We start from the raw sequence: 23,039 nt of genomic DNA, 5'->3' as shown, positions 1-23,039 counted from the left end.
AACCAGAGAAAGCTGAGAATGGAATGGCGTTGTTGCAGAAAGCAGAGAAATAATGGCAACACACATAAAATGCTGATCACAAAATTGACAATGAACCCATGAACACTTTCAGTAATTTTCCTCTATTTTTGCACTAATTATTTAATTTTATTTTATTTTTATACTGTATATGCTGTACTCACTGTAATTTAGTTATTATTATGCATTGCATGCAACGTACTGCTACCACAAAACAACAAATTTCATGACATCTGCTAGTGAAATTAAACTGGATTCTGAGGAACTCAGCAGGTCAGGCACCATCTATGGAAAAGAATAAACAGTCAATATTTCAGTCCAAGAACTTGCTTCAGGATTGGAAAGGAAGAAGATGCCAGAATAAAAAGGCAGGCAGAGGGGAAGGATAGCTAAAAGGTGATAGATGAAGCCAGGTGGGTGGGAAAGGTAAAGGGCTGGAGAACAGGGAATTCAATAGGAGAGGAGGGTGGAGCACAAGAGAAAAGGAAGGAGGAGGGGACCCAGGGGGAGGTGACAGGCAGGTGAGGAGAAGAGGTAAGAGGCCAAAGTGGGGAATAGAAGAGGGAAAGGGGAAGGGAAAAAAAATTTACTGGAAGGAAAAAAAATTGATGTTCATGCCATCAGGTTGGAAGCTACCTAGAAGAAATATGGGGTGTAATTTCTTTTTTGTTTCATTGTTATCTGTGCATTAAGGTCCCTTTCTTTCTTAGCAAAATTAACCAAAGAAGAATCAAAGAAAGAATGCGAGACAATTATTGATGCCTTGGGCACATTATTGCTTTCAAGTTGTCCCATGACCACCAAGCACAAAAACACTTGAAAACAACAAACAACCTTTCTGAATCGCCTACAGTTAAAAACTGCACCCAAAATTATCTTTTCTCATCCTCCAAACTGATCCTGGTTGTTTCTGGGTGGCAGTTATATCAGAATACAGCTTGGAATTTAATTACCATAAAGTGCTTAAGCAGAAATTCACCTTGCGAGACTGAATAATGTAGAGTCGAAGATAATGAGATCTAATCAGTTCAGTACCTTTTGTCGTTCCATAGTTCAAATTAACTCCACTAACACAAGGTGGCGGTTAACACAAAATCAACTATCCACGTTAAATATAGGTGAAAAATCAATAAAAGGTTAACATTTTGCTGTAACAGGCCCCCAATGGTGGGGCCACATTTAGGTTATTTAATTACTTTACAAAATGCTGTTAAGTACTTGTCAGTAACTAGGTAATTAACAAAACTGGGCATATGGGACAATAGCGAAAAGGACAAGCAACTGAGACAAGATGCTGTAAATGTAAAACTTATTAGTGAAAGAAATGCCTTGGGTTCAGACTCTTATGCTGGTCTAATTACTTCTCTTCCTTTTTGCTGCTGACAACTCTGTATCTTTTCTCCAGTTGATTTTGATTCTTCCTCCATACATCAAGCATACCATCACTAACATTCTCAACACATTAAGAAACCTTCGAAACTGGCGCATTTCTGGTTGCATCCTGCTGGTCTAAACAATCATAGTTACCATTTAGTCAATGCTTTTTACAATTCATTAAAACAGCTCTTCAATGTCCTTAAGGTCAATCCTTCCCTCCGGCATAAAGCTTTCCATAAGGACGGCAAAGGGTAAAAATAAATTTGTTGGTCTTTGTCATTTTGTGCAGTTCAGACTTAATCTTTGAAATTGAAAACAGTAACGTGCATTGTCTATGAGAATTTTCTATTTTTAAGTAATTTTATTTTGGATATTAGTCTAATGAAAGTTTCTGAGTTATATGTTCATATTCTACTCCAGGGCCCAAGTACAACCAGCTTGATATACAGTGAGTGCCCACTGTACAGGTTGCAGGACAATATCACTGGACAACAAAGATTTTGTTACTGAATAGTTCTGAGTGTATCTTTGGATTTATCAGGAGCTGATCACCTACATTTTTTGTAATCACCTATATTTTTTATTTCAATTCATAACTCGCCAATTAAAATGTTGCCCACAATGCAAGAGGAAAAAGTTTTCTATCTTGTCCAGGCATGCCTGAGCATGTTGAAGCAGGGCAGATGCTTCATGGCAGGACAGGCTTTAGAAAGGCTATAAAAGCATCATGCACACACCGTTCTATGCATTACATTTACGTCCATATTGGTTTGCAATCATGTTGATGTACATGCTCCACGTGCATGGCATAATGCTTGTGCTTATTATAATAAAATAATTGTATTTTCAGGAGTATTTGTGATAGCAAAGTGTCTTGCCAATGCTGCAACAGCTGCGATACTTTCAGATGTATTTCTGACAAGTACACACTTAAACCTCAAAGACAGAGCATGACTCTTCTTATTAAGAAAGCCTATGAGCTCTACTTTGGATGTAAGATTGGCGACCATGACAAAGCCTGGTCTCCTCATATTTGCATTCCCATTTAGATTTCTTCCCTGCAAATCTTGGTGCTGTCAGTAACGAGCATGTTGAAAGGTTTCACCAGGATATTGCAGACATGGAGAAATTGTATCAGGGCAACTGGAATCCTTCAATGCCAGCTGATTATTTTTGGACACTTAAACGAGAGTCCTCAAGCACTGAGAACAAACAAAAATACAAATACCTATGTCTGGATGCTGTTTATTGACTACAACACAGCATTTAACACAATTATTCCTACAATTCTGACTGAAAAGCTCCAGAACCTGGGCCTCTGTACCTCCCTCTGCAAATGGATCCTCGACTTCCTAACTAATAGATCATAATCTGTGCAGATTGGAAACAACATCACCACCTCGTTACAATCAACAATGGCACACCTCAGGGATGTGTGATTAGCCCACTGCTCCACTATCTCTACACCCATGACTACATGGCTGGGCACAGCTCAAATGCCATCTATAAATTTGGCGATGTACATGACAGGGTGTACATGAGTGAGATATATCAGGTGTGGTGTCATAGCAACAAACGTGCACCCAACATCAGCAAGACCAAAGAAATGATTGTAGGCTCCAAAAAGGGTAAGACGAAGGAATACACACCAGTCCTCATCGAGGAATCAGAAGTGAGCAATTTCAAATTTTTGTGTGTCAATATTCCCAAGGATCTCACCTGGACCCAACATATCAATTCAGCTTCAAAGTAGGCTTGAGAGCATCTATATTTCATTAGGAGTTTGCGAAGATTTGGTATGTCTCCAAAATCACTCAAATATTTCTTCAGATGTACCATGGAGGACATTCTAACTGGCTACGTCATCGTCTGGTATTCGAGGGGGACTACTGCACAGGATCAAAGTAAGCTGCAGATAGTTGTAAATTTCATCAGCTCCATCATGGGCACTAGCCTCTGCAGTATCCAGGACATCTTCAAGGAGCGATGCCTCAAAAAGGCGGTGTCCATCATTAAGGACCTCCATCACCCAGGTCATGCCTTGTTCTCATTACTACCATGAGGAAGGAGGTACCGAAGTATGAAGGCACACACTTAACAGTTCAGGAATAACTTCTTCCTCTGTACTGTAATAACTCAATGTTTTTTTTACTCTATTATTGTGTATTGTATTATACTGCTGCAGCAATGTCAACAAATTTCACAATATATGCTGATATTAAACCTGATTCTAAAATTATCAAAACATTTTAGCTTAGTTGAACTACTGCAAAGTATCAACAGTTATGAAATTAAACTCATTATATTCAATAAAAGTAAATTTCTTGTTTCTCCAAATTCCTATGTGATACCAGTCGTCTGAAATTACATTTATGTTCAGCCTCAAGTGGTCTAACAAAACAAAAAAAAAATTCTCAGGAAGCAACACTTACAAAAAAATGTTGTTCAATGTATTCAGTCCCCACAACTGTTTTCACAAATTAATGTCTCATTTTCTAAATTTGAAATATATTGAAGTAAGATTTTGAACTAATCTAAAAAATATTGTGCATCGTGTCAAATCAAAAGAAAAATTCCAAAACCTGACAACAATTTACTAAAAATTAAAAGCCAAAATTATGTCATTGAAAAAGTATTCATCCCCTTTATAATTATACTTTATAACTATGCTAACTTTCCTCAGGTCCAATATAATATTGCCTTACCAATTCACTTAATTTGTTGATGAAGAAAATTGAAAGATCAGCTGCTTTCAGTGAATTCGTAAGAATAAGTAGCTGCTCTCTAAGATCCATCAGTATGGCAGATTTTTAACAGAACAAACCAAAATGACGACGAAGGAACATTCATAACAAGTCAGGCAACTGATAATAGAGAAGCACAAATATGGGGAAGGGTATAGACCATTTTAAAGGCACTGGCCATACCTCAGAGCTCAGTGTAGTCCATCATGAAAAAGAGAAAAATTAAGAGATCACAGCCACACTGCCTAGGTCAGACTACCCCTCTAAACTTAGTCACTGGAGAAGAATGGCACCTGTAAGAGAGAATATTATGACGCCAACAGTCACTCAGAGAACAGAAGTCAGTGGCTGGTCACGGTCCCACAATCTCTAAGCTTTTCACAAAAGGGTATTTATGGAAGAGTGACAAGGAAGAAGCCCTGGCTTAAAAAAAAATCCTTGCCCGTAAAGACTTTGCAAAGCATCACTTAGAAGATACTGCAAAGATGCAGAAGAAGGTCTTGTGGTCTGATGACACTAAGGTAGAACTTTTTGGCCTCAAGTGGGATATGTGGTGTAAATCTAATATGGTGCATATGTAAAGAATGCTATGGGGATGCCTTTTGGCAGCAGGGACTGAAAATCTGGTTAGGATTGATGGGAAGATGAATGCTGCTAAATACAGAGAGATCCTGCATAAAAAACCTGCTAGCCTCTGCCAAAGTTTAAACTGAGGAGGATGTTCGTCTATCAGCCAGACAATGACCCGGAACATGCTGCCAACTCAACCATGAAGTGACTTCGAATAAAGAAAATTGATGTCCTTCAGTGGCCCAGAGTCCTGACTTTAACCCGACTGAACACCTCTGGCAAGACCTCAAATCTGCTGTCCACCACCACTCCCCAAATAACCTGGCACTGCTTGAGCAATTCTGCAAGGAAGATTGGGCAAATCTTACTCCTTCACATTATGCAGTGCAAACAGAAACTTATGCAAAAATACTACTCATTGTAATAGCTGCAAGAGGTGGTCCAATGAAGTACTAACCAAAGGAGATAAATACTTCTGAACTGTTGACATTTCAGTTTTTGAATGTTTAGCTTTTCATGTTCTACAATTTTCCCTGTTATTTGGGCTCTACTATAACAAAAGGAGCATGTAATACACAAATAAACATTCTCAGTTAAATTGATCAAAATCTCTGGCTGTAATACTGATTTATGTGAAAAGGGGTTGAGGGCTGAATACTTTTACAAGGCACTGCAAAAGCTAAAGGAACATAGTACTGATTGAAGGACCATCTTTAAGTTAAGGATAATAAACTAAAGTCTTGTCCTCCCACAAAGACTGAATTTTTTTGAAAAAAAATTCTCTACATTTTTCAGGGACAAATAGGTGAACTCACCTAATATCAAGGACAACATTTACTCTTAGCCAAAATAACAATTTAATTGTATGTTTAACATGTACTCTGGGAGCTAAGCTAGAGCCATTCCTATAGAACAGTAACCAGAACTGCACTTAACATTCCGGTTGCAGCCTAACCAACTTGAGTGATCACTCCTTATGTCAAAACAATAGCCGAACAAGAAACAACTAAATGGCTATGAAACACTTCGCAATATATCTTTTAGGACTTTGAAGTATGAAAGTATCAAAATTTCTTTTAAAATTTAAACTGATTATCTTGCAAAACTTGTTTAAAATGTATGCCAATATCCACTGGCATTCTGTATCTCCTAATGAGCTGTATTGTAGCTATGACTGAAGTACAGCATGATTTACAGTAAAATTTCGGCAAAATTCTGTTTGCACAGTATAGTTCTGTTATCCTCCATGAGAATGGAAGAATGAAGCCTTCATGATCACTTTGTAATGAACTGACTTCATGAGGGCTTTACATGAAACGTGTAAACAGCAGGATCGTTCCAGGAAAATATAGTGAATGGAAGACAAGAGCACGTACAATAAAATGAATCCTAGTCACTCCAAGCATGAGAAATGGAGAAATTATCCAATTCTCTCTATACCGGTCAAGAATAGCAGGGAAATGAGTACATGCAGCAAATTCACAAAACTGAAGTACTTGCAATGCAGACAAAACAATTTTCGAGATTTCTCAGGCAATCAAATAGATGCCCTAAAGAAAAAAAACTCTTAACAAACTTCTATTTTAAACAAGTTCTGAAATGGGAAATAAACCAGAATATCATAAACAAAATATTCTGCAGATGCTGGAATCAAAGCAACACTCACAACATGCTGGAGGAACTCAGAAGGTCGGGCAGCATCTGTGGAAATGAACAGTCAACGTTTTGGGCTGGAACTCTTCGTCAGGACTGAAGAGAGAGGGGCAGAGGCCCTATAAAGAAGGTGGGGGGAGGGTGGGAAGGAGAAGGGCTGGTAGGTTCCAGGTGAAAAACCAGTAAGGGGAAAGACAAAGGGGTGGGGGAGGGAAAGCAGGGAGGTAATAGGCAGGAAAGATGAAGGAGGAATAGGGGAAAGCACAATGGGTAGTAGGAGGCAGAACCACGAGGGAGGTGATAGGCAGCTGGGGGAGGGGGCAGAGTGAAACTGGGATGGGGGAAGGGAGGGGGAGGGAATTACCGGAAGTTGGAGAAATCAATGATCATACCACTATGTTCATTCCAGTAATTCCCTCCCCCATCCTCCCCCCACCTTCTTTATAGGGCCTCTGCCCCTTCCCTGTTCAGTCCTGACGAAGGGTTCTGGCCCGAAACATTGACTGATCATTTCCACGGATGCTGCCCGACCTGCTGAGTTCCTCCAGCATGTTGTGAGTGTTAACCAGAATATCATGTCATTTTGTATCCCCAGCATTTGTCTTATACAGTATTCATAGTGTGTTAACAACAGTTGTTTCAAGCACAATTATACAAGTTATCAAAAAGATTCTTAAAGCTTGATACAAAAACATTAAGCTTTGCTCCTAATGAGTACAACTAAAGCTTGATTACTTTCACTAATGAGTCAAATGAGAAACTGAGATTTTTTTTTGTATGAATCAAAAGGGGGAAATCCCATACTTCAAAAATGAATGAAGTTGACAAGGCAAAATTGGAGGGAGAGATAACAAAAATAGATCTATGACAAACCCGAATTTAAACACTGAAGATCTGAAAATATAGACAGGGAATGTGTAGAATTGCCACACAGCATCATAAAAAAATGAAGTAATATTTTCGAGTATTGACCTTATAGAAGGGAGAGGAAGAGAAGAAATGGAGAAGGGTTATTCAGTTGATTCTTTAAAAGTGATATTCTCACTTTGGACAAAGACATGATAAAATTTTAGAAAAGGAATGCATTTAAGGCTACATTTTCAATAGACCAAGATTATAAATAGATAAAGGTGGACAAAAAATAAAGTGAAGGGATACTCGCTGTTGATTTTATTTACAAGAGCATTAAAAAAAAACTGGCAGTTCATAGTTGACTTTGTTGCCCTCAGTGGCATGCAGGAAATCTCCTTATATAACTAGTTTCAATACAGTCCACCAATGGAAGTGAGCAACTAATCTGCAAGAACTGACAAAAAAGACCAGATGAATAGGTGAACATGGAAAGTTTGGGGATCTACTAACTAGTAAGAGTAAGAATAAGGGCAGTACCATATTGTGGGGTAGGGGTTGGGGAGGTGGCTGGGGAAATCCTCTTACAATACAAAGTATGGATTAATGAATGACAAGCCAATACGGTTGTGCAAAAAGCAAATTGGGTTTAACCAACCTGAGTTTCTTGATGAGATAATGGAGATTGTATGATGACTCTCAAACAACATTTGGTAAGATTATACATACCAACAAAATTGACCCAATAAATAAAAAAAAGGAAAGCAGCAGCAATGACAGGAACATGGCTTTAATGTGCAAAATAACAGGATATGTTTCCTTTTAAAATAAGAAAGTCAACGGTAAGGTTTCCAAGAATCAATGAGAGCTGCCTCTTTCATGTATTTGGTGACTTGGACTTGGCAGGGATACGATTTCTAAGTTTGCACTTGACATGAATCTTGGAGGTACAGTAAACAGTAACAGAATTCGAAGGAACACTTCATAATAGGCAATAATATTCATAGGCTGGTAGAAATGGTGGACACGACACAGAAGTTAAAAGTGAATCATTTTGATAGGAAGAATACTCAACACATTCAGAAAGCTTGTAAAAAAAAAAGAACACAGGTTCCAGGAAGTTTTAAAACAGATGTGCAAAATATAAGAGTAAGGAAATTATAATGAACCCCTTTACAATCCTGGTTAGACTACAAATGGAGGACTATGTCCAATTCTGGGCACAAGATTTTAAGAAAGTAGCTCACCCAGACAGACAGCTTTCAGGAAAGATTTTCTATAATGGTTACAGGAATACGCTGGAGGAAAAAAAAACTGGTATTGATCTCTATAAAGCCCAACAGAGATATAATTCATTTGACAGGTCCAGTCAAGTAAATACCTTGAAATTGTTCCCACTGGAAAAGAAACATTAAAGAAGATTCCAGAAAGATGCACCACCACAGACAATGATGTTTTGGAGAAAAATTAGATGGTAATACGTTTAATAATACATTTGGTAATATGTTTAATAAGCATAGGGTAATCCATGCAAAACTACATGACAAAACAACAAAAGCTTTTAGGATGAATGATATCTTATTGAATAAGTAACAGTTGAGAAAAGCAAACATTGGCACATGGTTATCAGAGCACAAATACAAAGAATTGGGGTCAAATTGGGGTAAAAAATGTCAAGAGCTGTGAGAAATGGTCAGGCATCACATTCAGTCAAGATTGAGGTAGGGGCAAGTGTATTGAGGATACAGAAGGAAGAGCTTTACGGTGTTCACATGACAAGGTGTAATTGACCTGAAAGTATATTAGAGACCAACAGAGAGAGGGGAAAAGGGAAAAAAGATTTTTATCATGACTTCCATCATCATTAAATCCGGGTTGGGGTGGGGAGCAGATAGAATATAACAGAAACAGGCCTGTCTACATAGATCCATTTTTCCACTGATCCTATCCTATCCCATTTCCTTCTCATCACATTCCCATCAATCCAGCAGTTTCTTACTACTCATCTACACTATGGACTTTTTATAATTGCAATTAACCTCCCATCCAATATTTATACTGCAGGGAATTCTTTCAGCAGCAGGGACTGAAAATCTGGTCAGGACTGATGGGAAGATGAATGCTGTTAACTGGGAAGGAGGTTCATCTTTCAGCAGGGCAACGACCCCAAAGCACACTGCCAGAGCAACCATGGAGCAGCTCCAAATGGAGAAAACTGATGTCCTTGAGTGGCCCAGTCAGAGTCCTGACCTTAACCCGATGAAACATCTCTATCAGGATCTCAAGACTGCTGTCCATCGCCGCTTCCCAACAAATCAGGCACAGCTTGAGCAATCTGTAAGGAGGAATGGGCAAACCTTGCTCCGTCACTTTACAAAGCTATTAGATTCTATAATAGTCCAAAAAGACTACTGGCTGTAATAGCCACAAGAGATGCTCAAACTAATTACTGAGCAAAGGGGGATGAATATGTTTGAACCTTTGTATTTCAGTTTTTGAATTTTTACATAGAAACATAGAGCTGTGCCAAACATGTCCTTATTTTATAACTACCTAGACTTACCCATAGCTCTCTATTTTTCTAAGCTCCATGTACCTATCCACGAGTCTCTTAAAAGACCCCATCGTTTCCGCCTCCACTGCCGCCGTAGGCAGCCCATTCCACGCACTTACAACTCTGCGTAAAAAACTTACCCCTGACATCTCCTCTGAACCTACTTCCAAGCAACTTAAAATGATGCCCTCTCGTGCTAGCCAATTCAGCTCTGGGAAAAAGCCTCTGACTATCCACACGATCAATGCCTCTCATTATCTTGTACACCTCTATCAGGTCACCTCTCATCCTCCATCGCTCCAGGGAGAAAAAGCCAAGTTCACACAACCTGTTTTCATAAGGGATGCTCCCCAATCCAGGCAACGTCCTTGTAAATCTCCTCTGCACCCTTTCTATGGCTTCCATGTCCTTCCTGTAGTGAGGTGAACAGAACTGAGCACAGTAGTCTATGTGGGGTCTCACCAGGGTCCTATATAGCTGCGACATTACCTCTCAGCTCTTAAACTCAATCCCACAGTTGATGAAGGCCAATGCACCATATGCCTTCTTAACCACAGAGTCAACCTGCATAGCAGCTTTGAGTGTCCTATGGACTCAGACCCCAAGATCCCTCTGATCCTACATGATGCCAAGAGTCTTACCATTAATGCTATATTCTGCAACCATATATACTTTCTTCTTCATGTGCCTTGTGTGTTGCACGCTTGGGCGATCATGGCTTTCTACATCAAACGATGCCACACAGCGTCAATGATATGTCGCACACTTAGATCTGTTAGTTCTTTCACAGTGTTCATATATTTTCTTCTTTGCCTTCCTCTTCCGCATTTCCCTGGCATACGACCTTGTAATGTAAGGCATTCTATTTCTCCCTTTCTGATGACATGGCCCAGGAATTTAAGTTTCCTCTCATTTAATGTTCTCATTAAAGATCTTTTTGTATGGGCACATTGGAGCATCGTCTCATTAGCTACCCTATCTCTATATGACATTTTCAGCATTCTTCTAAGAAACCACATTTCTGCTGCTTCTAAGTTACTTTGGAGTTCTGGTGTTTTAGTCCAGGGTTCAGAAGCATACAGCAAGATTGACTAGATGTAACATTTTAGCAGCTTAAGCCTTGTTGTTATAGAAATGTGTCCGTTGGTAAAAATGGGTTTCAATTTTTGGAAGATGGTTTTGGCAACGGCAATTCTTCTTTTCAATTCTACTTTACTGCTAGCATCCTGTGATATAAAGATACCAAGGTACAGGTTTCCCCCGCTATCCGAAGGTACAGCGTTCCTATGAAACAGTTCGTAAGCCGGAATATCGTAAAGTGAATAAGCAATTACCATTTATTTATATGGGAAAAAATTTTGAGCATTCCCAGACCCAAAAAAGAACCTACAAAATCATGCCAAATAACACATAAAACCAAAAATAAAGTAACATATAGTAAAAGCAGGAATGATAGGATAAGTACACAGCCTACATAAAGTAGAAATACTTTTCTGCGGCACTATATAGCGCAGCGAAAATCTCGTGGGAGCGCTCTCAGCAGAAACACTCTCTCCGGTAACCTTTAAGCTATGAAGCTGCCAAATCATACCAAATAACACATATAAATACACAGCCTATATAAAGTAGAAATAATGTATGTACAGTGTAGTTTCAGTTACCGGAATTGGGAAGACTCCAATAAACTGCAGTTTCTTCACAGTTAAACACTTGCTTATACGAATAACCACCTGACGCAATCGGCAATTGCCTCTGATCTGGGCCGACATTTACGTGCCAGGTGGCACCTAATTAATTAGCTTGTTTATTTCAGCTTTTTTCTTAAGATGTGCTGGGTGCATTCTGACTACCACTGCACCACTGCATTCTTCGCGGCAATGCATCAGTCCACGGCCCGGAGGTTGGGGACCACTGCTTAAACTATGAAGCTGCCCTCGCCTCAGAAACCGATGAAACCACCCACTACTACCTTTACATTCCACTTTCGCAACACTTTCATCAACATCGTCCAGTGCTTTCTGTTTCAGCTTATTAAAAAGACTGACTGATTTCTCAAGTATAAGAATACTTAACGGAACACCACGCTTTGTACAACCATCAATCCACTCAAGCAATAGACTTTCCATTTTATCCATTATTGGATGCGGACTAAGAGAGACCACTTTGCTACGAGCAGAACCAACAGTAACATCGGCAGCTTTCAAAATTCTTTCTCTCTGAGTATAAATAGTGCGAATGGTGGGCGCAGGCAAGTTCAACGCACGGACAACGTCTTTACTTCGTTCACCACGATCGAAACACTTAATTACGTCTAGTCTTACTCTAAGTGTAACACCCTTACACCCTTTTAGGCTTTTCCGATACCTTAGAACTCATCTTGCTAACGGATGCACAAAATAAATTGAGATACAGCACATGTTTAAGCAATGCCAGCTAGAATGCAGTTCCGGGGGAGGAGCTTGGCTGCTCAAGCGCACACTGCCTTTTTTCACATGCTGCCTTTTTTTGTAACAGTGACAACACCTTCTGTTAGCGGAAACAGGTAACTAATATAGGTCTTTCATAACAGTGAGGTGCTGTAAAGCGAATGTTCGGAAAACGGGGGCCACCTGTAATTAAGGCTGGTCATTATAGCCATCATATATGCCCTATCAAAATGAACCACTTCACACTTATCTGGATTGAACTCCATCTGCTACTTCTCAGCCCAGCTAGCCCTCCACATTATCCACAACATCTCCAACCTTTGTGTCATCAGCAAATTTACTAACCCATCCCTCCACTTTCTCATCTAGGTCATTTATAAAAATCACCAAGAGTAGGGGTCCCAGAACAGATCCCTGAGGCACACCACTGGTCACTGACCTCCACGCAGAATATGACCCATCTACAACCACTCTTTGCCTTCTGTGGGCAAGCCAGTTCAGGATCCCCTTGGATTCCATGCCTCCTTACTTTCTCAATAAGCCTTGCATGGGGTACCTTGTCAAATGCCTTGCTGAAATCCATATACACTGCACCTATGGCTCTACCTTCATCAATGTGTTTAGTCACATCCTCAAAAAAAATTCAATAAGGCTCGTAAGGCACGACCTGCCTTTGACAAACCATGTTGACTATTCCTAATCTTATGCCTCTCCAAATGTCCATTAATTCTGCCTCTCAGGATCTTCTTCATCAACTTACCAACCACTAAAGAAAGACTCACTGGTCTATAATTTCCTAGGCTATCTCTACTCCCTTTCTTGAATAAGGGAACAATATCCGCAACTCTCCAATCTTCCAGAACCTCTCCCATCCTCACTGATGGTGCAAAGATCATGGCCAGAGGCTCAGCAATCTCGTCTCTCGCTTCCCACAGTAGCCTGGGGTATATCACATCCGATCCCGGCGACTTATCCAACTTGATGCTTTCCAAAAGCTTCCAGCACATCCTCTTCCTTAATATCTATATGCTCAAGCTTTTCAGTCCGCTGCAGTCATCCCTACAATCGCCAAGATCCTTTTCTGTAGTGAATACTGAAGCAAAGTATTCATTAAGTACCTCTGCTACCTCCTCCAACTCCATGCACACTTCTCCACTGTCATACTTGATTGGTTCTATTCTCTCACATCTTATCCTCTTGCTCTTCACATACTTGTAGAATGCCCTGGGGTTTTCCTTAATCCTGCCCGCCAAGGCCTTCTCATGGCCCCTTCTGGCTCTAATTTCTTTCTTAAGCTCCTTCCTGCTAGCCTTATAATCTTTTAGACCTCTATCATCAGTTTTTTTTTTTAACCTTTCGTAAGCTCTTCTTTTCTTCTTGACTAGATTTACAACAGCCTTTGTACACAACGGTTCCTGTACCCTACCATACTTTCCCTGTCTCACTGGAACGTACATATGCAGAACCCCACGCAAATACCCCCAAAACATTTGCCACATTTCTTCTGTACGTTTCCCTGAGAACATCTGTTTCCAACTTATGCTTCCAAGATCCTGCGTGAAAGCCTCATATTTCCCCTGCTCCAATTAAACGCTTCCTGAACTTGTCTGTTCCCATCCCTCTCCAATGCAATGGTAAAGGAGATAGAATTGTGATCATCATCTCCAGAATGCTCTTCCATTGAGAGACCTGACACCCGACCAAGTTCATTTCCCAATACCAGATCAAGTACAGCCTCTCCTCTTGTAGGCTTATCTACATATTGTGTCAAGAAACCTTCCTGAACACACCTAACAAACTCCACCCCATCTAAACACCTCACTCTAAGGAGATGCCAATCAATATTTGGGAAATTATAATTTCCCACCACGACAACCCTGTTATTATTACCTTTGCAGGATCTGTCTCCCTATCTGCTCCTCAATGTCCCTGTTACTATTAGGTGGTCTATAAAAAACACCCAGTCGAGTTATTGACCCCTTCCTGTTCCTGACTTCTACTCACAGAGACTCCGTTGACAACCCCTCCATGACTTCCTCCTTTTCTGCTGCCGTAACACTATCCCTGTCACGCCCCCACGTCTTCTGCCTCCCTCCCTGTCCTTTCTGAACATCTGTAGCCCCCGGTAAGCCTCAGGCTCGCTCAGCTCGCTTTCATCTAGGGGGAGCAGCCTTCGGCCCCGCCAAACTGGGTAATCAAATTTGGGTGGATGCTGTGTGATGTACCCCACCCCGCCAAATAACAGACAGTACGTCATATGCATTTAAATGATTACAATTTATAGATATTACTGGAATTATGTAATTAATAGAGATAAAATATAAAAGGAAAGTAAAAGGCACCAAACTTATCAAAGTTCAACCACTTTGTGCACAACAGCTGGAGCTCAAATAACGGAGTCTTCTTTCCATCATTCGATCCCCTCCGACCACCTCGACCCACTGCCTGGGACCAACCATGGTGGTCGACCAGACACTCCACGAGTCTGTCTTCGTCTCCTCTCCTCGCCGAAGACCCTGGGCCTCGGACTCCCGCTCGGGGTCGGTCCCGCCATCCAGGGTCACAGCATCGCATCTCCTCTCTCTGTCCCCATCACACCTTATGTGCCAAAGCCCGCGAAAACAATAGCTTACAGACACATAAGAAAGAATAACATCTATCCCAATTGGTTCGTTCCCCTCTTATCAATAATATAACCCAAACAAGCAGAGAGAAAGAACTCCTTACATCGCAGTTATTATTACAGAAAAGGAATTTTCATTATCACATAACAAAGAAGCCATTTTCTTAGCCTTCACAGTAACATAAAAGAAGAAACCCCTTACACATCTGAAGACTGGCACTTAAAGTAGCCATTCCTGCTCCTACACCATCCAAGTCCTGGTAATGGCCCCTACATCATAGCTCCAAGTGTTGATCCACGCTCTAAGCTCATCCGCTTTGTTCATAATACTCCTCACATTAAAATAGACACATCTCAAACCATCAGTCTGAGCGCGTCCCTTCTCTATCTCCTGCCTAACCTCCCTTTCGTACTCTCTCCAAGCTTTCTCTATTTGTGAGCCAAGCTTTCTTTCCTCCGTCACTTCAGTTCGGTTCCCACCCCCCAGCAATTCTAGTTTAAACTCTCCCCAATAGCCTTAGCAAACCTCCCCAACAGGATATTGGTCCCCCTGGGATTCAAGTGCAACCTACCCTTTATGTACAGGTCACACCTGTCCCAAAAGAGGTCCTAATGATCCAGAAATCTGAATCCCTGCCCCCTGCTCCAACCCCTCAGCCACGCATTTATCCTCCAACTAATTCTATTCCTACAGTATTAGTTTTTCACGCTTTACAATTTTCCCTATTTTTGGTTTCTACAGGAAAAAAAAGGAGCATGTGATTCACAAATAAAAAAATCTCAGTTAAATTGATCAAAATCCCTGGTAGTGAACAAAGGGTTGGGGCCAAGTACTTTTACAAGGTACTTTATGTGTCTCTCACTTACGAATGGAGTTCTTTGGAGAAGCTAATTTAGAACAAATCATTCACATGGACATAATCCATAAACAAATCAAGAGTGGGGGGAAAAGTAGAAAATATTATTTATACAATACAATTAAACATAGCCTTGATTGCAATTTTCCTAAATTGGGCCTGAGGACAGTTACCATGCATAGCCCTGATTAGTTACAACACCCTTGATTCTCACGTGCTAACATTTGCAGCTATATAGCCCACTGTGGTTCAAAATAGTGTCTGTTCTCTACTGTGCCATGAATCTGGCATTTCTACAACGATGAAACAGTTATCGCACCACCACATAACTCAAAGTAGAATGAATCACAAAAGCAATGAGCAGACGCTGGGGAGGCTGGTGGTTAGCAGATTTGGGTGAGCTTTACAATCACTCAGCACTGAAGTGCACAGCTCAGGAATGCACTCCAGTCAGCACGATGTGTTGACAGACCAGCCATCTTTAAGTCTCGCTTTCATCACCCCCATTTAATATAATGAAAACAACTGTTTCCGCCCTTCTTTCCACAGCTCACCCAAACACAGTAACCATCTCAGGGGCATTCATTGTCCCCACTTACTCACTGTGCTGTCTCGCATGCAAACCTGAATCTCGGGACTGACAGCAGTATTCACCAGCAACCCAGTACCTACCATCACAAAGCAACTTTTGCACATTTACTCACTCCACAGAGCCACAAGGCATTAAGATCACTTCAATCACTTCATGGCTGCAGGAATACTGGCCGTGCCAGAACTCAATCAGATCCTCAGCACACCACCAGGAAAGGCAAGGATCACATACAACAGTGCTGCCAGTAAAACATTATGATTCCTTCTCTTGTTGATCCCATTCATGCTCTCCTTCTTGTCAAACACCAGTTTAATAGAACATCATTTCAACCAAGACACAGATTTTGCAACACAACGATTCAATGAAACCTAATGCATCCCTTATTCCTGTGAAAAGGTGGTTAACGTTTCCTATCACAACAAAACAATTTGGCATCAATGAATTCAACACAGTGGCTTTGTAAAATTATGCAAAATGGTGGTATGGACACAAGCTCAAAACAGCAACAATTAAGATGACATGTGCTAATAACATATCCTAACTGACTGGGAAATGAACCTGGTCAGGTGTCAGGTCTCTCAGTGAGAGAGCATTTTGGAGATAGTGATCATAATTCTATCTCCTTTACAATAGCATTGGAGAGAGATAGGAACAGACAAGTTAGAAAAGCATTTAATTGGAGTAAGGGGAAATATGAGGCTATCAGGCAGGAAACTGGAAACTTAAGGAGGAACAGATGTTCTCAGGGAAAAGTTGGGAAGAAATGTGGCAAGTGTTCAGGGGATATTTGTGTGGAGTTCTGCATAGGTACGTTCCAATGAGACAGTGAAGTTCTGGTAGGGTACAGAAACCATGGTGTACAAAGGCTGTAATAAATCTAGTCAAGAAAAGCTTACAAAAGGTTCAGAGAGCTAGGTAATGCTAGAAATCTAGAAGATTATAAGGTTAACAGGAAGGAGCTTAAAAAGGAAATTTGGAGAGCCAGAAGGGGCCATGAGAAGGCCTTGGCGGGCAGGATTAAGGAAAACACCAAGGCATTCTACAAGTATGTGAAGAGCAAGAGGATAAGACATGAAAGAATAGGACCTATCAAGTGTGACAGTGGGAGAGTGTGTATGGAAGCGGAGGAAACAGCAAAGGTACTTAATGAATACTTTACTCCAGTATTCACTATGGAAAAGGATCTTGGTGATTGTAGTGCTGACTTGCAGCAGACTGAAAAGCTTGAGGATGTAGATATTAAGAAAGAGGATGTGCTGGAACTTTTGGAAAGCATCAAGTTGGATAAGTCGCTGGGACCGGATGAGATGTACCCCAGGCTACTGTGGGAGGCAGAAGAGGAGAGTGCTGAGCCTCTGGCAACGATCTTTGCATCATCAATGGGGACGGGAGAGGTTCCGGAGGATTGGAGGGTTGCGGATGTTGTTCCTTTATTTAAGAAAGGGAGTAGAGATAGTCCAAGAAATTATAGTCTTCCTTCAGTGGTTGGTAAGTTGATGGAGGAGATCCTGAGAGGCAGGATTTATGAACATTTCGAGAGGTATAATACAATTAGGAATAGTCATGCCTTACAAGCCTGATTAAATTTTTTTTGAGGATGTGACTTAACATATTGATAAAGGAAGAGCAGTAGATGTAGTGTATATGGATTTCGCCAAGGCATTTGATAAGATACCTCAGAAAGTAAGGAGGCATAGGATCCAAGGGGATCCAGAACTGGCTTGCCCACAGAAGGCAAAGAGTGGTTGTAGACGGGTCATATTCTGCATGGAGGTCGCTGACCAGTGGAGTGCCTCAGGGATCTGTCTCAGGACCCTTACTCTTCGTGATTTTTATAAATGATCTGGATGAGGAAGTGGAGGGATGGGTTAGTAAGTTTGCTGAAGACACAAAGGTTGGAGATGTTGTGGATAGTGTGGAGGGTTATCAGAGGTTACAGCGAGACATTGATAGGATGCAAAACTGGGCTGAGAAGTGGCAGGTGGAGTTCAACCAAGATAAGTGTGAAATGGTTCATTTTGGTAGGTAATATGATGCAGAATATAGAATTAATGGTAAGACTCTTGGCAGTGTGGAGGAGCAGAGGGATCTTGGGGTCCAAGTCCATAGGATGCTCAAAGCAGCTGCGCAGGTTGACTCTGTGGTTAAGAAGGCATATGGTTTATTGGCCTTCATTAATCGTGAAACTGAACTTAGCAGCCGAGAGGTAATGTTGCAGCTATATAGGACCCTGGTCAGATCCCACTTGGAGTACTGTGCTCAGTTCTGATTGTCTCACTACAGGAAGGATGTGGAAGCCATAGAAAGGGTGCAGAGGAAATTTACAAGGATGTTGCCTGAATTGGGGAGCATGCCTTATGAAAATAGGTTGAGTGAACTCGTCCTTTTCTCCTTGGAGTGATGGAGGATGAGAGGTGACTTGATAGATGGTGACAGGCATTGATTGTGTGGATAGTCAGAGGCTTTTTCCCATGGCTCAAATGGTTTCACAAGAGGACACAGGTTTAAGGTGCTGGGGAGTAGGTACAGAGGAGATGTTAGGGGTAAGTTTTTTACTCAGAGTGGTAGTGCGTGGAATGGGCTGCCAGCAACAATGGTGGAAGCGGATACGATAGGGTCTTTTAAGAGACTTTTGGATAGGTACATGGAGCTTAGAAACATAGAGGGCTATGGGTAAGCCTAGCAATTTCTAAGGTAGGGATATGTTCGGCACAACTTTGTGGGCCAAAGAGCCTGTATTGTGCTGTCGGTTTTCTATGTTTCTATGATCATTAAGTTTACAAGTTTGACTACAATTGTGTAATTCAAAAAAAAAATTGATGCTATGGATGGAAATACAGTGGATTCCAGTTAACTGGGCCACCAGTTAATCAGGGCAGCCAATTACTTGGGACAAATCTTAAAGAACAAAAATGAATCAAGAAAATAACTGGGACATCCATTCATTATTTGGGACATTACGCCACTTAATTGGGACAGGAAACTGTTGCCCAAGTTGCCTAGTGTCAGTTGCGTGCACTTGGATGGCCACTAAACACGACACCTTCCTTAGGACAGTTTTTAAATAGCATCAGTTATGTATGTTTGTGTTGGAAAAAAAAGTTGAAAAAACTGATTGTTGGTGAGAAATAAGCAGTAAGACAATTCAAAACTGTTGTGCTCACTGTGGTTTCAAGCATTCAGGCTTGGAGATGCCAGAAACAAATGAAACAATCTCACTACTTCAACAAGTTAGGAAATACAAAGAATTTGAAGGAATCTCCAATCATCTTGAACCTTACAATGCAAATTAAGATTTGGAGGATGCAATCATCTAAAGGAATTGTATGAAGGCAGTCCATTATCTGCATTAAGTGCCTACACTGATTTTGTTCATTTCTCGTCAATCAAAAGAACACAGCAGTATACACAGGATGAATTCCTCCGTCGACAACTATTAGGAACTAATACACAGCTTTATAATATTGTAGTACTATTGAAAGTGTTCCAATTTGTTCTGTATTTAATTTAAAAAATTGTTACTCAGTTATTTGGTAGTTTGTCTTTTTACACCTTTTGACTATTTTCATGAAACTTCAGCTAATTGGGACAGCCGCTTAATTGAGCCAATGAGTCCCAATTAACCAAAATCCACTGAATTTCAGAATTCATGAAGAACACAATGACGAAAACCATTTACTTTTTGCACAGAATTATAGAGATTTTAGGTTAATGCAGATATTATTAAGAAAGCTTACTTTTACCATTAGAGCCTGTTCAATAATTGCACGTTGCTCTTCTTCCTCTACTCTTCTTTGACAGGTCTGACATATCCAGAGAGGCATATGCTCCAGAAGGCCATGAGTCAATGCTGGCATGGAATTGGCCAGCTTCTTTAGATCCACAATCCCATTCTGCTGAGTCCCCCATTCTTTACGCTCATGATGACACAACAAGCAACAGTCCTTTGCCAGCTGGTGCACAGTAAGGGAGGCCTGAAATTAAATGGTTATATGTGACCAAATAGTTTTAAAAACCTCTATCTATTGAACTTTTTAAAAATTATATCATAGCTGTAGAATTCACTAGATTATCCACCAAAAGGAAAATACTTTTTTTTATTGACACAATTTTCTATTGCATTTCTGCACCATACATTCATGCTAAATTGGTATAGAGTTGTATCATTCAATTTCATGTCAATAGCCAAAATGTTCAATCTACTCATCAACTTTTTTTTTGTGGCATTTACCTATACTAAACATATTTAAAATGTTGTTTTTTCCAACAAAATATCATCGTATCTCCTGCAATTATCATATCAAGACCTACTTAGGCACTAACATCCCAAGTCCTTGAATTCTTGCAAGGATCTAAATTTCGTAACTCTCTTCACATCTACAATGGTTGAATAATCACCAATATGATGATTGATGGTGTTGTGGCTAGCATAGAAAACAGGCAAATAATACAGCCGGATATAGATCAGTTGCAGATTATGGGCAGAGAGATGACAGATGGAGTTTAACCCGACCAAATGTGAAGTGCTACAATTTAGTAGACCAAAAGTAAACAGTCAGTACACCTTTAATGGCAAGACCTTTAACAGTGTTGATGAGCAGAGGGATATTGGGGTCCAAGTTCATAGCTCCCTGAAAGTGGCCACACGAGTTGATAGGGTGGTTGAGAAGGTGTGTAGGATTCTTGCCTTCATTAGTCGAGGCATTGAGTTCAAAAGTCAGGAAGTTATGTTGCAGCTTTATAAAACTCTAGTTAGGCTGTATCTGGAATATTACATAGAATTCTGGTTGCCCCATTATAGGAAGGATGTCAAGGCTTTAGAAACGGTGCAAAAGAGGCTTACCAGGATGCAGTTTAGATTAGAGGGCATGTGTTATAATGAAAGGTTGAACAAACTTGGACTGTTTTCTCTGCAATGACGGGGGCTGAAGTTTATAAGATTATAAAAGACACAGATACAGTAGACAGCGTCTTTTTCCCCAGGGTTGAAATGTCTAACACCAGAGAGCTTGCATTTAAGGTGAGGGGGGTAATTTCAAAGCAGATGTGAGGGGCAAGTTTGTTTCTTTCGCCCCACACAGAGAGTGGCAGATGTCTGGAATGCACTGCCTAGGATAGTGGTAAAAGCAGATACAGTAGGGACTTCTAAGAGATAGGCACATGAAAGTGAGAGAAATGGAAGGATATGGACATCGTGTAGGCAGAAGAGATTAGTTTAATTAGCCATTCAATTACTAATTTAAACACAAAATACTCTGCAGATGCTGAGGTCAAAGCAACACGCTGGAGGAACTCAGCAGGTCGGGCAGCATCTCTGGAAACAAACAGTCAACGTTTCGGGCCAGAACCCTTCATCAGGACTGAAGGTGGGGGGGGGGGGCGGGGGCAGGGGCTCTATAAAGAAGGTGGGGGGAGGGTGGGAAGGAGAAGACTGGAAAGTTCCAGGTGAAAAAACAGTAAGGGAAAAGGTCAAGGGGTGGGGGAGGAGAAGTAGGGAGGGGATAGGCAGGAAAGGTGAAGGAGGAATAGGGGAAAGCACAATGGGTAGTAGAAGGAGGCGGAACCAAGAGGGAGGTGATAGGCAGCTGGAGGAGAGGGCAGAGTGAAACTGGGATGGGGGCAAGAAGGGGGAGGGAATTACTGGAAGTTGGAGAATTCAATGTTCATGCCCAGAGGCTGGAGACTACCCAGACGGTATCTGAGGTGTTGCTCCTCCAACCTGAGTTTGGCCTCATCATGGCAGTAGAGGAGGCCATGTATGGACATATCTGAATGGGAATGTGAAACAGAGTTGAACTGAGTGGCAACCGGAGATCCAGTCTGTTGTGGGCAACCGGGAGACCCTGTCTATGCACAATGTATATATTCAGATATGTCCATACATGGCCTCCTCTACTGCCATGATGAAGCCAAACTCAGGTTGGAGGAGCAACACCTCATATAACGTCTGGGTAGTCTCCAGCCCCTTGGCATGAACACTAAATTCTCCAACTTCCGGTAATTCCCTCCCCTCCCTTCCTCTATCCCTATTTCACTCTGCCTCCTCCCCCAGCTGCCTATCACCTCCCTCATGGTTCCGCTTCCTTCTACTACCCATTGTGTTTTCCCCTATTCTTTCTTCACCCTTCCTGCCTATCACCTCCCTGCTTCCCCTTCCCCTTTATCTTCTGGTTTTTCACCTGGCACCTACCAGCCTTCTCCTTCCTACCCTCCCCCCACCTTCTTTATAGGGCCCCTGCCTCCTCCCTCTTCAGTCCTGACCAAGGGTCTCGGCCCAAAACATTGACTGTTCATTTCCACGGATGCTGTCCGACCTGCTGAGTTCCTCCAGTGTGTTGTGCGATTACTAATTTAATTGGTCTGGTACAACATTGCGGGATGAAGGGCCTGTGCTGTACTGTTCCATGTAATCCAAAACACACAGACATGGTCCAGAATTCAAATTTAAAAAGTTATGATATTTTAATACAAAGCTGAAGCAGTTCAAAATGGTGGTTCACTATCACTGTATCACTAATAACTGGATGAGTAATAAATGGTGTCTTTACCAACAACACCCACCATGTCCTATAAATGTTTTTTTTAAATAACTAATAAATATTGTAGGAAGCACTGACACACCTGAAATAGATTGTGTAATGATAATTAGAATTTGAGTTTCTCAGTCTGGGGAAAAAATGCTACACTCCGGTAAAATCTTCCTTACCATTAAATTCTGTACTTGCAATTAATATCAATAAAGAATATATTCTGCTATAAGAAAACTGCATATGGGT

At 41.0% G+C, this 23,039-nt stretch overlaps 1 protein-coding gene across 4 annotated transcripts in view; it reads right to left on the bottom strand.

Annotated features, from left to right (window-relative positions):
• Positions 1–23,039, bottom strand: part of fam193b (family with sequence similarity 193 member B) — a 105,182-nt gene that overhangs the window by 52,077 nt on the left and 30,066 nt on the right. For 2 of the 4 annotated variants that reach the window (XM_072263670.1, XM_072263667.1), the window contains exon 2: positions 20,001–20,237. The exons of 1 other annotated variant lie outside the window; for it this stretch is intronic. In XM_072263670.1, the coding sequence (XP_072119771.1) occupies positions 20,001–20,237 (237 nt within the window). The remainder of the gene's footprint in view (positions 1–20,000; positions 20,238–23,039) is intronic. One more of the 4 variants, XM_072263668.1, reaches the window with a different exon arrangement.

Source organism: Mobula birostris, chromosome 7 (assembly GCF_030028105.1).
Source record: "Mobula birostris isolate sMobBir1 chromosome 7, sMobBir1.hap1, whole genome shotgun sequence".
NCBI lineage: Eukaryota > Metazoa > Chordata > Chondrichthyes > Myliobatiformes > Myliobatidae > Mobula > Mobula birostris.
This window is presented reverse-complemented; position numbering and strand designations above follow the sequence as displayed.